The sequence below is a fragment of the Vombatus ursinus genome, unplaced genomic scaffold, assembly GCF_900497805.2.
Source record: "Vombatus ursinus unplaced genomic scaffold, bare-nosed wombat genome assembly UNPS02010193.1, whole genome shotgun sequence".
NCBI lineage: Eukaryota > Metazoa > Chordata > Mammalia > Diprotodontia > Vombatidae > Vombatus > Vombatus ursinus.
In genome coordinates, this window is record NW_020949971.1 from 1,359,095 (window position 1) to 1,374,635 (window position 15,541).

At 40.2% G+C, this 15,541-nt stretch overlaps 1 protein-coding gene across 7 annotated transcripts in view; it reads right to left on the bottom strand.

The window, feature by feature from the left end:
- The window catches only part of MSR1 (macrophage scavenger receptor 1), a 79,669-nt gene that overhangs the window by 36,579 nt on the left and 27,549 nt on the right, over positions 1-15,541 (bottom strand). For all 7 annotated transcript variants that reach the window (XM_027853724.1, XM_027853719.1, XM_027853722.1 and 4 more), the window contains 3 exons: positions 14,818-15,122; positions 4,751-4,937; positions 2,649-2,729 (listed from right to left, as the gene is read on the bottom strand). In XM_027853724.1, coding sequence (XP_027709525.1) covers positions 2,649-2,729; positions 4,751-4,937; positions 14,818-15,122 — 573 coding nt within the window. The remainder of the gene's footprint in view (positions 1-2,648; positions 2,730-4,750; positions 4,938-14,817; positions 15,123-15,541) is intronic.

Genomic DNA, 15,541 nt, shown 5'->3' on the forward strand with positions numbered 1-15,541 from the left:
CAGAGTGAAATGAGCAGAAATAGGAGAATTTGTATAATGAATATAAATGTGACCTTAAACTCTTTGGAGAAGGAAGAAGAATGTCCTGAGGGTCAGTGGATAATAACCACCAAGACCTAGATTGGGGGATAGTATGAGTTTTAGTGCAAGTGGTAGAGGGAGAATTTGGAAGTAGCATGGAGGGCAAGGTGGTATTCTGATTATCCCCAGTGACCGTGGGTCAGGGATTATGAAAGAAGGTGTATCCAGTAATGGAAAGGGTGGCAAGAGATACCATGTCCTCAGGAGGGAACCATGTCAGTGAGGGCCAGAAGGTGAAAGAAGTCTGAAAGAAAGAGTTTTAAGATGAAAGGAAAATTATTCATTATGTAGCAGGCATTCCAAAGGGCACAGTGCAAAAGAAGACCTACAGTGGGACATTGGCAGGGACTGGGGGTGGGTGTAAGGTGGAGATGAATAGGGGTAAGTGAGTGGGCAGCTGGAGATGGGAAATGGAGTTTGTACATTCATAACTGAGCCTTCAGAATCACTGGGATGAGGTGAATATAAGGGGATGGGAGCATGCTAACCACTGAGGAATGAGTCCAGTCAGAATATGAGTGGATGGAGAGGTCCAGTGAAGGAGGGAGGTGATCACACTTCCCTCCCTTGATGAGGTGGTGATTTTTTTGTGGCCTGGGAGGCCCATGGCACAGGAAGCAGGAACAGGTGCAGCTCTGCACGGGAGCCTGTCTAGGAAGTGAGTTTATCTTGTCTGTCCTAAAAAGCCCCAGAAATGAGGGTCTTGCCTCCCTTCCATGAAGCCTGGTGCCAAAGGTGTCTGTCCCTGGAGCAGGGCTTGACGGAAAACAGTGCATGCCTAAAGAAGCCAGTTTGGCTGGAATATAGAGTGCATAAAGGAGAAAAATTTGTAATTAGCCTGGGAAGATATGTTGAAGCCAGATTTTGATAGGATTTAAATGCCAGACACAAGCACATTTGCTGATGTGGCCACACCTCTGCTTTAGGAATTTTAATTTGCCAGGGATCTGAAAGGTGCAATGGAGGAGGGACATATTAGAAGCAGGGAGAACAGTTAAGAGACTATTGCCACTGTGAATGGAGCCTCTGTGAATGGAGAAAAGGTGTGGAGGAAGAAGAATTGATAACACTTGACAAGTAACTGGATACGGAAGGTGAAAGAGTGAAGAATTGAGGATACCTCTAAAGGCATGAACTCAGGAAACTAGGTTGCCTGAACAGAAACAAGAAAGAGAGGAGCAAGGGTGGTTTGAGGGGGAAAGACAGGAAGTTGTGGGTGAGTGCTGAGTTTGAGATACCTAAGGGACATCCGGGGGAGCTGTCCAGCAGTCTGTCAGTAAAGTGAGACTGGAACTATGTAAGCCAGGGAGGCTTCAAGCAGCCTTCCACACTCTCCCCACACCAGCTGGGACCAGTGATGGAGCAGACCTGGGGTAGGTGGAATTACCTTTTCCCCCAGAGGGACTCATCTGAGACTCAGCACTGGACCCTTTGGGAAAAGAGCATGTGGAGTAAGCTCTGAAACTCTGGCGGGAAGCTTTGGAGACCACAGAAAACATCTGAGCTCGTTGTTTCCATGATCTCATTTGAGGGTGGGATCTGTGTTACCGTTATCTTTCTATCTCGCAGTAGTATCTCAAACCCTAAATGCCTTCCTTGCAACTCAGCAGGCACTGGAAAAATGTCTGTCAAATTGAATCCTGAATCACTCTAATGGGTGTTGATATGAGCTCCTTGATACTCATTCATAGTGGTTTGGATTCTTCCAAAGCATATCTCTCCCATATATAAACATATATACAAATAAAATATTGTAAACATATGCACATATATGCACATGTATTCATATGCTCAGAAGCTTTGCCAACTCTCCCCCAAACCCAAACCACCTTAAAACCATTGAAATAATAATAAATCTGGAGTTAAAAGACTTGCATTTGAATACCAGTTCTTAGAAAATCATTTCAGCTCTCTGGGCCTCAGTTTCCTCATTTGTAAAATTCAAGGGCTTGATTTGATAATACCTAAGGCTCCTTTCACCTCAAGGCCTTGTCACCCCAAGACCTCAGTTTGATGCTGGGGCTGCCCATAAGCTACCCCTTCCCGGGTCCAGTCTGCCAATGGTTGCCCAACCAGCAGGACCAAAACCAAACTGGATGCCAAGGTGGGGGATGTTGGGAAGAACCATGGAGCCATTGCCCAATGTTCCTCCCAAGTATTAGACACCTACTCTCAACATGAAGCAGACTCATATGTTCCCACTGCTTTCCAGGGTCCTAAGGATCTTACCATCTGAGATAACTCTTGTAAAGCACTTAGCACAGTGCCTGGCACACAGCAGGTGCTTAATAAATGCTTATTTTCTTTCCTTCCCCTGCTACTTTACCTGCCATAACCCAGGTATCACTGGGCCTCTCCAAATAACCCTTGTTCATGTGCTGTCTCCCTCAGATTAGAGGGTGAGCTCCCCAAAGGCAGGAGCTGTCTCCTTGCCCTCAGACATCTTCATCCTTCTTGGAGGATGCAGATGTAACTGTGGTCACTGGCTGTTCTTCTCAACCAGGTCCCCCATTCTCTGCTTCACTGCATGGAATATGCAGACAGTGACTCAATTTCCATTCACATACCTCTTGGGCCAGTGATGCCAGGAGCCCCCACTTCTCCTTGGGGGCCTCTGTCCCCTCGGTCACCTTTTGGTCCAGGAGGGCCTTGAAAGAAAGGGGTGATAATTGCTGGTCATGACTGGTGATCAGACACACACAGCCCTTCCCCCAGTGGAGAGTGACACATCTTGAAATGTGTCAGAACCTTTCCAGGTCCCACTTTTGTCTGCACTCCACTCACTGAATGAAAGATTGAGGCAGCTAGGTGGCATCGTGGCTATAATGTTAGTTAGGGTCAGGAAGATCCGAGTTCAAATTCTGTTTCTGTCATTTACCAGGCCACTTCACTGTTTCCTACCTCAGTTTCCTCATGTAAAATGGAAATAATAATAGCTCCTATCTGCCATGTTGTTCAGAGGATCAAATGAAAGAACATATATAAAGTATTTTGTAGTCTTAAATCTCCATGCAACGTTTGTTATTATTATTAATCTCATTACTGTTGTTGTAATTAACTCATCCAAGCATTTTAGGTCTTCCACTAACTGGTTCTAACTTTCGAATCCACTTTTACTTACTACCACTACAAACCCCCCCACTCCTATTCATGGAGTCTATCTTCCAGACAACATAAACTGCTCCTCCTGTCAGCAAGACCTGAGTTCAAGTCCAGCTTCAGACATTTCCAAACTGTGGGACCCTGACCAAGTCATGTTAGCTCTATCTTGCCTTTACTTCATCAGTAAGGAAATCAGAAGACCTCAATTTGTAAATATTCTTGGGGGATTTGAATGGCAGTGTAGTCCATTACAAATTTATTTCGCCATGGATTCAGATGTATCATAGGCCAGATGGGCCCAATTATGTAAGAAATAAGTGTTGGCATATTGGCTGAGTTCAGGGATCATAATAATCCTCTGAACGGATGTTGCACATCTCTGGGAAGGGGGGTGCCACTTGAAACATTAGACTACATTGGGGGAGAAGGCTGCCTGTCCTCTCAGCCCAAGGCCAGTCCAGTAGAAAAGCAATGACCTCATAGCCAGCAAGTCTCTCCCTTAGCTGTTGGCCCTCTCATTCATGGTCTGTCTGCCCACTCTTGCCCAACTCTTACCCTTACCCAATTTTCCCAAAGCCATTGGAAAAAGTTTCCCTTTTTCTTGCACTTCCTTCCTACTGCTAAGAATCAACTGGAGAATCTCTAAGTTGAAAGGAGCCTGAGACATCTTCAAGCTCTATCAGTGCAGGCCCAGTGTCCCTTCCCATCATCACTCCTGTTTATGCCCTCTGGGACCAAACAGAACAAGGTTGATCCTTTTCCCCTTGATAACCCATCAAATCACTTGGAGATAGTGATCATGGCATCTCTGCCTTTTTGCTGGGTCAAACCTCCCCAGTTCTGTGACCTCATCCAGGTGTGCCATGGTCTCTAACTTCTTCATTTTGCTGGCCACCCTTCTCTAAATTTGGGGAGTCTTTCTTCATGTGATGCTTCCAGAACTGAACTTGTCATTCTATCAGTGGTCTAAGTAGGGTGGTGATAGAGGCAAATACCACCTCCTCCATTCTGGACACTGCCACTCTTGGTGCAGGCTAAGAACCTGTAAGTTTTTTGGCCATCCAGTGCACTATCGATCTTGTATCTCATTAACCCTCTGCCCAGAACTATTTCAGAGGAGCTGTTATCTAACTACAACATCCTGATAACTTGATTGTGAGGTCAACTTTTCAAACCCAAGTGTCAGACATTCCATTTATCCCTATTAAATTCCATTGTATAAGATTTCATCCTTCCTTTTAGCCTGCTGAGATCTGTTAGATCTCTCTGTTATCCGATATGACAGCAGAGACTGTGTTTGTCTTTGGATTGTGTCAGATTTCTGCCCTACTTAGATTTCAACTTTGGTAAGTACTGACCAGAACTACTCAAAGCTCCAGTTCCCCTTTAGAGGGTTGCTTCTTGTATCAGGACACCCCTGGGGACTTAGATGACTCTGTTCCAGCCCATTGGCAAAGGGTCTATTTTGAACCAGGCAACCCTGTCTTGGGATATAAATGGCTCCAAACTCAGCCATCTATAGATCCAAGTTGGTGTCTGTTGGGAAAGTGAAACAACTTGATATTACCTTGAATTAATGTTATGTTTCTCAATGTCATTGAATGCTCCCAATCTTTTAGTCTAAGGTCATTTGTGATGTTAGCCAAAAGTTTCATTTCTCCTTTGATTTCCTGATTCAGATGGATCTGCTGCTCTTTCAAGGTCATGATTTCTGCTGACACATTGTACACATGCTCCTCCAGCCTCTCAGTCTCCTGGAAAGTGTCACAGAAGGCCAGCAAAATTATTTCATCAGGTGAAGAAATGAACATGTTGTTTATGGTGGATTTTTTTCTTAAACACTGCACCATGTATAGATAGACACTTTTATATAGTTTAGACTTTCTCTTGTCATTCTGTATTCTACCAGTCAGTCAGTTAGTTAGTCAATAAGTATTTAAGCACCTACTATGTGCTGGCACTCTAGTAAGTGCTGGTTACAGCACTTTCTTTACACATACAAAGAAAGGTTTAAAAAATATGATTTTTCAATGGAAATGATACTAGAGATTATTAAAGATTAAAACATTAGTGTGTGCAAAGTACTTTTCTGCATATATGATGTCATTTGATCCTTACAATATCCCTGGGAAGTAGGTGCTATTATTATGCCCATTTTGCATATAAGGAAACTGAGGCTGAAGATATAAAGTAATCATACAGCCAATAAGTGTTTGAAGTTGCATTTGAAAACAGGGCTTTCTGAGAAGGCCAGCACTCTATTTACTGCCCTCTCCCTGCCCCCCATAGTGGTCTTGACTTGCAATGGAAACTTCTTATTTTTGTCACCTCCCCCAGTATAATGTGAGCTCCCTGAAACCAAGATCTATCTTACTTTCTTATTTGTCTCCATAATGCTTAGCATTTGTATGTAGTTAGGGCCTAATAATTTTTTCTTCATTAATTCATTCATTTCCTACTGAGGAAAGGAAAAGAAAAGGAAAATGATGAGAGATAGTGGAAAATGGTACAAGATCGTGTCCCTTTGACAGAGGAGATTCAAAATATGTGGAATCTTCTTCACATCCATCCTCTACCTTTTCTAGAAACCCATTCAATGGATGGAGTGATTGTTAATAATGTCAGCGAAGGTGCTCCTTCTGCTGACAGAGAATCACAGGCCTTGAGAAAGACAGAATCTTGGGAGACCCCTAGCTGAAGTTCTACCAGAACTGGGATTTCCTTGACAACCCATTTTAGTCAGAGATTCTGCTTGGAGACATCCAGTGAAGGGAAGCTCATCATCTCTTGTGTCAGACCATTCTTTTTTTTTTTTGCATTTTTTAATTTTTTTTATGGTAATTTTTATTTATTTTTTTTTGTTTTCAACATTTACTTCCACAAGATTTTGAGTTCCAAATTTTCATCCCACCTCCCCCCTCCTCCCACCCCAAGATGGCATGCATTCTAAATACCCCTTCCCCTAGTCTGCCTTCCCTTCTATCTCTCCCTCTCTTCTCTTATCCCCTTCCCCTTCAATTTTCCTGTAGGGCAGGATGGATTTCTATATCCCATTTTCTGTATTTCTTATTTCCCAATTGCATGTGAAAACATTTTTTTAAACACGTGTCTTTAAAACTTTGGGTTCCAAATTGTCTCCCTTCCTCCCTCCCCACCCACCTTCATTGATAAGGCAAGCAACTAAATATAGGTTATATATGTGCAGTTATGCAAAACACTTCCATAGTAGACACGCTGTGAAAAACTAACTCTATTTCCCTTAATCCTATCCCGCCACCCCATTTATTCTATTCTTTCTTTTGACCCTGTCCCTCCTCAGAAGTATTTGCTTCTGATTACCCTCTTTCCCAATCTGCCCTTCTCTCTATCATCCCCCTATTCTCTTGTCCCTTCCCCTCCCCCATTTTTCTGGAGGGTAAGACAGATTTCCATACCCAATTGAGTGTGTATGTTATTACCTCCTTAAATCAAATCCAATGAGAATAAGAGTCACTCATTCCCTCTCACCTTCTCCCCATTTCCCTTCCACTACAAGAGCCTTTTGTTTTCTGTTTTTCTTTTTTTGTGAGATGATTTACCCCATTCTACCTCTCCCTTTCTCCTTCTCCTAGTATAATCCTCTCTCATCCCTTAATTTTATTCTCCAGATATGACCCCTTCATTTTCAACTCACCCTGTGCCATCTATCTATCTATCTATCTTTCTATATCTCTATATACGTACATATAATTTTTTCCCCTGCAACTACCCTAATACTGACAAAGGTCTCATGAGTTACAAATATCATCTTTCCATGCAGGAATGTAAACAGTTCAACCTTAATAAGTGTTTTATGATTTCTCTTTCCTGTTTACCTCTTCATGTTCCACTTGAGTCTTGTATTTGAAAATCAAATTTTCTATTCAACTCTGGTCTTTTCATCAAGAATGCTTCAAAGTCCTCTATTTCACTGAATGACCATTTTTTCCCCTGAAGGATTATACTCAGTTTTGCTGGGTAGATGATTCTTGGTTGTAATCCTATCTCCTTTGCTCTCCAGAATATTATATTCCATGCCCTGCGGTCCCTTAATGTAGAAGCAGCTAAATCTTGTGTTATCCTGATTGTGTTTCCATAATACTTGAATTATTTCTTTCTGGCTGCTTGTAATATTTTCTCCTTGACCTGGGAACTCTGGAATTTGGCTACAATATTCCTAGGAGTTTTCCTTTGGGGATCTCTTTCAGGAGGAGATCAGTGGATTCTTTCAATTTCTATTTTGCCCTCTGGTTCTAAATTATCAGAACAGTTTTCCTGGATAATTTCTTGAAAGATGATGTCTAGGCTCTTTTTTTGATCATGGCTTTCAGATAGTCCAATAATTTTTAAATTCTCTCTCCTGGATCTATTTTCCAGGTTAGTTGTTTTTCCAATGAGATATTTCACATTGTTTTCTAATTTTTCATTCTTTTGGATTTGTTTTGCAGTGTCTTGATTTCTCATAAAGTCACTAGCTTCCAATTGCTCTATTCTAATTTTTAAGGAAATATTTTCTTCAGTAATCTTTTGGACTTCCTTTTCCATTTGGCCAATTTTGCTTTTTAGGGCATTGTTCTCCTCATTGGATTTTTGGACCTCTTTTGCCATTTGGGTTAGGCTATTTTTTAAGGTGTTATTTTCTTCAGTATTTTTTTGGGTCTCCTTTAGCAAGCTGTTGACTTGTTTTTCATGATTTTCTTGCATCACTCTCAGTTTTTCCTCTACTTCTCTTACTTGCTTCTCAAAATCCTTTTTGAGCTCTTCCAAGGCCTGGGACTGATTCACATTTTTCTTGGAGGCTTTGGATGTAGGAGCTTTGGCTTTGTTGTCTTCTTCTGGTTGTATGTTTTGATCTTCTTTGTCACCGAAGTAAGATAATATAGTCTGACTCTTTTTGTGCTGCTTACTCATGATCCCAGCCAATTACTTGAGTTTTAAACTCTTTGTTAAAGTAAAAGTCTGCTTCCAATGTGGAGAATGTACTGTCCCAAGCTTAGGGGGTTTGTACAGCTGTTTTCAGAGATACTTCTAGAGATCTGAAAATTTTCAGTTCTTCCAAGGTGCTATGATAAGGGACAAGGTGTTTTCTCTCCACAGCCACAACAAGCTCCACCACACCAGCATTCCTCCTCATGCCAGGACCGCCCCTCAGAACCGTGACGCAGATCCAAGTACTGGTAAAGCAAGAGACTCCTGCCTCAGCACTGGCAAAGAGATCCCTGCAATCCCCCTCTAATCAGCCACTCGATTCCCCCTCAGTCTGTGGGCCAGAAGCTCAGGAAACAGCTGTGGCTCTGGGCCGCTCTCAAGACTTGTGGCTGAGACCTAGCTCCTCTCTCACTGCAGTCACAGACTTTTCCCACTGACCTTCTAAGTTGTCTTTGGCATTCGTGAGTTGAGAAGTCTGGAAATAGCCACAACTGCCCACGATTCAGTCCTCTGAGGCCTGCTCCAGGGTCGCTGTGGCTTGCGCGCCTACGCTGAACTGTGCTCCTCTCCCTGCTCGGTGCGATATACCTTTCCAATCAATCATCCAGGCTCTCTTTGGCTGGAAATTTGTTTCACTCTGTCTTTTTGTGGGTTCTGCTGCTTTAGAATTTGTTTAGAGCCATTTTTTATAGATATTTGGAGGGGTTTGGGGGGAGAGCTCAAGCAAGTCACCGCTTTCCCTCCACCATCTTGGCTCCGCCCCCACTTGAGTGGCAGACCACTCTTTAATGAAACCATCGCCAATAAAGAGTGCTTCCAGAGCTAGAGTAGGACAGAAAGGGGAACACAACATGGTCTAGGACTTCTGCTTGGCATGGATGAGTTAATGATAACTGAAAACAACAAAGAGAAAGCAGAGCTTCTCCGTTCTATATTTTATTTATGTTTTTACTACCAAAGATGATAATCCCTACATGGAAAATGTCAGAACAAAAGTAACTAACAAGTAGTTGATGCCAAAGATAATAAAAGAGATATGATGAGAGCTCTCAGCTATCCTTCATGAATTCAAGTACCCTTGAACTGCATGCTCAGATCCTAAAAGAATGGTAGCTGTGACTGCTGAGCAACTGTTAGTGAATTTGAAAGGTGATGGAAACTGAGAAGGGAGTCACAAAATGCAAAATCCCATGTTCTACCCATTTTCCAAAAAAGAGAAGAGTGGTCAAAAACTATAGACCAGCAAGTCTTTCTTTCTTTGGACATTCTCATTTCATTTTCATTCTTTGGACAATTCTCAAATAGATCATTAAAGAGACAGTTCATGAACATCTAGAAGGGGAAGGGGTCATTACAAAGAGCCAGCATGTTTTTCACAAGAACAGGTCATTCCAAATTTGCCTCTTTCTCCCTTTTTTTTGGACTTTTTCATAAAATGGACAAAGAATGGGATGCTGTAGATTTAGTTTTGATGTTACCAAAGCATTTGATAAAAATGTCTCATAGTCATTAGACTATGAACTCCTTAAGGGAAGGGATTCAACTTTTTCTCTGTTTTGTACCCAGCACTTAGAACAGTACCTGGCACATAGTGAGCATTTAATAAATGCTTACTGATGGACTGATTAAGGAATCAAGAGCAATGGGTAAAATTGTAAAGAGGCCAATTCATCCTTGAAGTCAGGAAAAACTTCATAGCATGTAGACTTATCCCAAGATGCAATGCATTGTTTCAAGAGGTGGTGGCAGAAGCTGGATGACCACTTGTCAACTATGTTTTGTCCCAGTTCGAGGGCAAAGAGAAGCACTAGTGCTTGTAGCTACAGGAAAGACTAGCGTGAAGAATAGGACCACATCTCTTCCTGGATCACACCACCTTTGAAGCACTAAAAACTTACAGGCCCCTAGAACTAGCTCTGAAAATAGTAGTGGAAAAAAGTCTGAAGCTTGGAATAGTTCCTCCCCACCTTCACATGAGCAGAGCCCAACTTTGACATAAAGTTCAAAGTTAAGGTGGAAAAGCTGGGGAAAAAAATGAGTAAACAATAAAAAACCTGAAGATTAAAATCTATATGGTGACAGGAAAGATCAAGACACAAACCAAGAAGACCACAATGTAAAAACAGTTACAAACAAAGCCTTAAAAATGAATATTCGACAGTAGCCCAACTAGAATTCCTGGAAGTGCTAAAGAAAGCTATAAGAATGGTAGGTGAAAGATTGGGGAAAGGAATGAGAGTGATGTGAAAAATTTATGAAATGAAAATTAACAGCTTGGTAAAATAGGCACAAAAATATTACTGAAGAAAATAACACATTAAAAAATAAAAATGGCCAAATAGTGAAAGAGGCACAAGCATTCACTGAAGAAAAGAACTCCTTAAAAAGCACAGCTAGCCAATTGGAAAAAAGAAATATAAAAGTTCTATAAATAATTCCTTAAAAATTAAAACTGGATGAATGGAAGCTAATGATTCCACTAGACATCAAGAAACAGTAAAACAAAATGAAAAGAATGAAAAAAATAGAAGAAAATATGAAATATCTCATTGTAAAAACAACTGACATAGAAAATAGAGTGACAATTTAAGAATTATTAGACTACCTTAAAGCCATGATCAAAAAAAGGGCCTAGACATCATATATCAAGAATTATAAAGTAAAAATGCCCTGATACCTTAGAACCAGAGGATAAAATAGAAATTGAAAGAACCTACTGATCATCTCCCAAAAAAGATCCCAAAATTAGAACTCCCAGGAATATTGTAGCCAAATTCCAGATCTCCCAAGTCAAGGAGGAAATATCACAAGAAGACAGAAAGAAGCACTTCAGATATTATGAAGTCACAGCCAATAGGACACCAGATTTAGTAGCTTCTACTTTAAAATAGCAGAGGGCTTGGAACATGATATTCCAGAAGGAAAAGGTTGTAGAATTACAACCAAGAACAACTTGTCCAACAAAAATGAATATAATCCTTCAGGAGAAAAAGTGGGTATTTAATGAAATATCTTTCAATCATGACAAAATGACTTTCAAGCATTCCTGATGAAAAGTCCAGAGCTGAATAGAATACTTGACTTTCAAATACAAGACTCAAGAAAAGCATAAAAAGGTAAACAGGAAGGAGAAATCATAAAAGATTCAATAAAGTTATGCTGTTTACATTCCTACATGAGAATATAATACTTGTAACTCCTAAGAACTTTACCATTATTAGGGCAGTTAGAAGCAGTACAGAGAAAGAGGGCACAGCTGTGAGCTAATTATATTGGGATGATCTAAAAAAAAATGAAGAGATGAGAAAGAGGGATACCTTGGGAGAAGAAGGGAAAGAGAGAAGAAAGGGGGAAATTATCTCACAAAAAGAGGGGGCAAGGAAGAACTTTTATAGTAGAGGGGGAAATGGGATCTTGGGCAATTCTTGAACCTCACTTATAGAAATTGGTTCAAAGAGGAAAAAGTACACACACATACACACTCAGCTGGGTATAGAAATCTCTGTTACCCTACCAGGAAGTAGGAGAGGAAAGAGTAAAAGGTGATAAAAGGTAGGGAAAATTAATGTAATCAGTGGTCAGAAGCAAAACAGACTTTAGAGGAGGGATAAGACAAAAAAAAGAGTGAAGGATAAACAGAAGAAAATAGGATGGAGGGAAACACACAGTTCATAATCAAAACTTTGAATGTGAATGGGATGAACTTATACATAAAACAGAAGTGGGTAGCAGAATGAATTAAAAACCAGAATCCAACAATATGTTTACACTTGAAACAGAAAGACAAATATACACTAGAGAGTTATAACAAGGAGATGTAGCCAAATTTGTTATGCTTCAACTGAAGTAAACAAGGCAGAGAAAGCAATCATGATCTCAGACAAAGCAAAACCAAAAATAGGCCTAATTAAAAGAAATAATTAGGGCAACTAAATTTTGCTGAAAGGTACCATGGACAATGAAATAATATCAATCCTAAATATATCTGCACCAAATGACAGAGTATCCAATTTCTTAAAGTGAAAGCTAAATGAGTTACATGAGGAAATAGTAAACTATATCAGTTGGAGACCTCAATTTCCTCTTCTCAGAACTAGATAAATCTAACCATAAAATAAGAAAGAAGTTAAGGAGATTAATAGAATTTTAGAAAAGTTAAGCATCATACACCTTCTGGAGAAAATTGAATGAGAACAGAAAATAGTATTATAAATGCTTTGCTCAATTATATATGGCATCTTCACAAAAAGTGACCATGTATCAAGGCATAAAAACCTCACAAACAAATTAAAAAAATCAGAAATATTAAATGCATGCTTTTCAGACCATAATACAATAAAAATTACATCCAATAAAGAACAGTAAACACATAGATTAAAAATTAACCAGAAATTAATCTAATCCTACAGAATGAGTGAGTCAAAGAATAAATTATAGAAACAATAATTTCATTAACGAGAATGACAACAATGAGCCATCATACTGATGGGGTGCTTGGGTCTTGTACTCAGACCCCACTTCCAAGACGTATTTCTCCCTAGCCTCAAGACACTATCCCTGACAGTTTCTCTCTAGCCCAAGGACCCTATCTCTGGCAATAGCACATAAGTGGGCCCAATGAGGCATATTATCTTCTCCTGTTACAAGAACAAGCTGGCCTCTGTAGGATTTCCCTTGTATGAACAGGACTATCTTGTATCAGCAGAACTATGAAGTACTGATGTCCACAGTTACCATATACAATCCAGAGGTCAAGCTATAGACATCAACTCCTGAAACTATCTTGTTATAGACATAACATACCAAAAATACACCTTTTAGGAGCCCCCTCTCCCCACCCCAACCCCATTTCCAGTAGGGAATGATGCCTGTGACCAAGGTTGTAAGTTATCACCTAATTAGCATGCTTGGCACATAATTCATTATTTTTCCTATATAAGCTTTAGTATCATTCCTGTTAGGTTGCAAGTTCCCTAAGGAGCTCTGCCCCCCACGGCAGGTTCCTTCAGAATCCTTGTTCACTGTATTGCATAACAATAAATCTTTGCCACCTTGACTTAAAGAATACTTGAGTCTGTGAATTCTTCCCAGACAACCCAGTCCTATACTCAGGTCCTCAAGGAATCTCTTAATCTCTCAGAGGGCAACAATACCAAAATTTGTAGTATGCAGCCAAAGCAGTAGTTAAAGGAAAATTTATACCTCTAAAGGCTTACATCAATAAAAAAGAGAAAGAGCAGATCAATTAATTGGGCATACAACTTAAAAAAAAAAAACTAGAAAAAGAACAAATTTAATATTCTCAGTTAAACACCAAAATTGAAATCCTGAAAATCAAAGGAAAGATCAGTAAAATTTAAAGTAAAAAAACAAACAAGCAAATCCCAAAACATTGAACTAATAATTAAAACTAGGAACTGGTTTTATGAAAAAATAAAATAAAATAGATAAATCATTGGTTAATTTGATTTTAGAAACAAAGAAAATCAAATTACCAGTATCAAAAATGAAAAGTGTGAATACACCACCAAGGATAATGAAATTAAAACATTATTAGGAGTTATTTTGCCCAATTACGTGCCAATAAAACTGATGATCTCAGTAAAATGGATGGATATTTATAAAAAACATAAATTACTTAGATTAACAGAAGAGGAAATAGAATATTTAAGTAACCCTGAATACTTAAGTAATGACTGAAATGACTGAAAACCAACAAAAGACAATAGTATAATATTCGTTGTATTTAGTCATTTTCCAGTCATGTCTGACTCTTCATGACCCCCTTTAGGGTTTTTGTGACAAAGATACTGGAGGTTTGCCATTCCTTTCTCCAGGTAATTTTACAGATGAGGAAACTGAGGCAAACAGGCTAAGTGACTTGCCCAGGGTCACACAGTTAGTGTCTGTGAGTCTTTCTAATTCCAGGCCTGGCTCTCCATTCACTACACCACCTAGTTGTCCCTAGTATAACATAATATACATCTAACACACAACATGTCTATTCCAGCAAAGTGTTATCCATATGTGTATTTTCCTGTTCTTCAATAACATGTGATTTCTCAATATTGGGCACTCCTTCCACTGCTGAATCAGACCATAACTCCTCTAACTTAGCTGATGGTTGTAGATCATAACTGAAACTGAAAACATCCTTTCCCCCTCCTGTGATCAAGCTAGGGATGAGCTTCTTACTCTGAGCTCCCCAAGCCAAATATATCTGATCCATTACCAGGCATGGACCCAAAGCCTTTCCAGTTTGGCAGGATATCACAGAACTTCCACACTGTCAGCACATTATTGAAGAACCCAGGGTCATTTCTAAGTCATGATGAGACATTATTTGTGAGACTCCAGTGAAGGAATCATTTGTAATATTATCCCTTAAAGATGCAGAAAGAGACTGACCTAGATAATCCACCTCTGCAATGCTATGAGATTCTAGTCACTTTGGTAGTGTTTATATTATTATTGTTTCCTTCTTGTCTTATTGGGAAAATGTGAGCAAGATGTCTGAGCATCAAAGTAGCTGGCTGAGTGAGCAGACCTGACATGGAGAAAAGCAGCTTTTGAGACATTGATTTGGAAGGCTTTTTGTAGCTAACCTGCCCTGACTCTAGAGACCCAGTCCCCATCTGAAAGTAGGCTATCCTTCTTCAATGTGACCTTTAATGCACAAACACTTACCTCCTGCTGTTTGCGGATGTTCCCTTGACAGGTGCCTTTCCAGCTCTCTATATCGAGCTGAATTTCAAGTAACGTGGCATTTAAGTTTGCTACAGAGTTGATGACAGCAGCTAGCACTCCTCTTTGAGTGTGGACAGCAGAGATGATGGAGCTGACCTGAAGGAGAAGGTCCTCAAATTTCTGCTCCATCTTTATGCTGAGGTTCTGGAAAAGTTGGGAGTGCAGATTTGCTTCTAAATCTGAGATCTGTTGAATCTTCTTGTCTAAAGTGTCGTTGTGATCAGATACCATTTTCAAGGTCTGAGCTGTGGAGTCCAGGAAAATGACAATGATCATTGCTCATATCACTAGGTACATAGATAGAAGTCAATTACAGTCACTGAATTGCAGATGTTTGGAATCAGTCAATCAACAGTGTTTCATTTAGCACTCACGATGTGCCAGGATTTGGGTAAAACATTTGAGATACAAACACAGAAACAGAATAGTTCTTGACCGAAGGAGCTTGAATTCTAAAAGGGAGGGTGCAGCATGTTAATAGATAAGTATGGAACCTGCCTTTGGCCACCCCTGAAGAGGCCAGAGAGACCAACCAACTGGATAAACAGCACCCAGGCTCCCCATGAATGGCTCCCTCCTCAATTTTTGGTTAAGTGTTTGTGGGTAGCAGACCAGGAAACCACCCAAGCAGACAGAAGGGAGAAGCCATTGTACACAGGAAAAA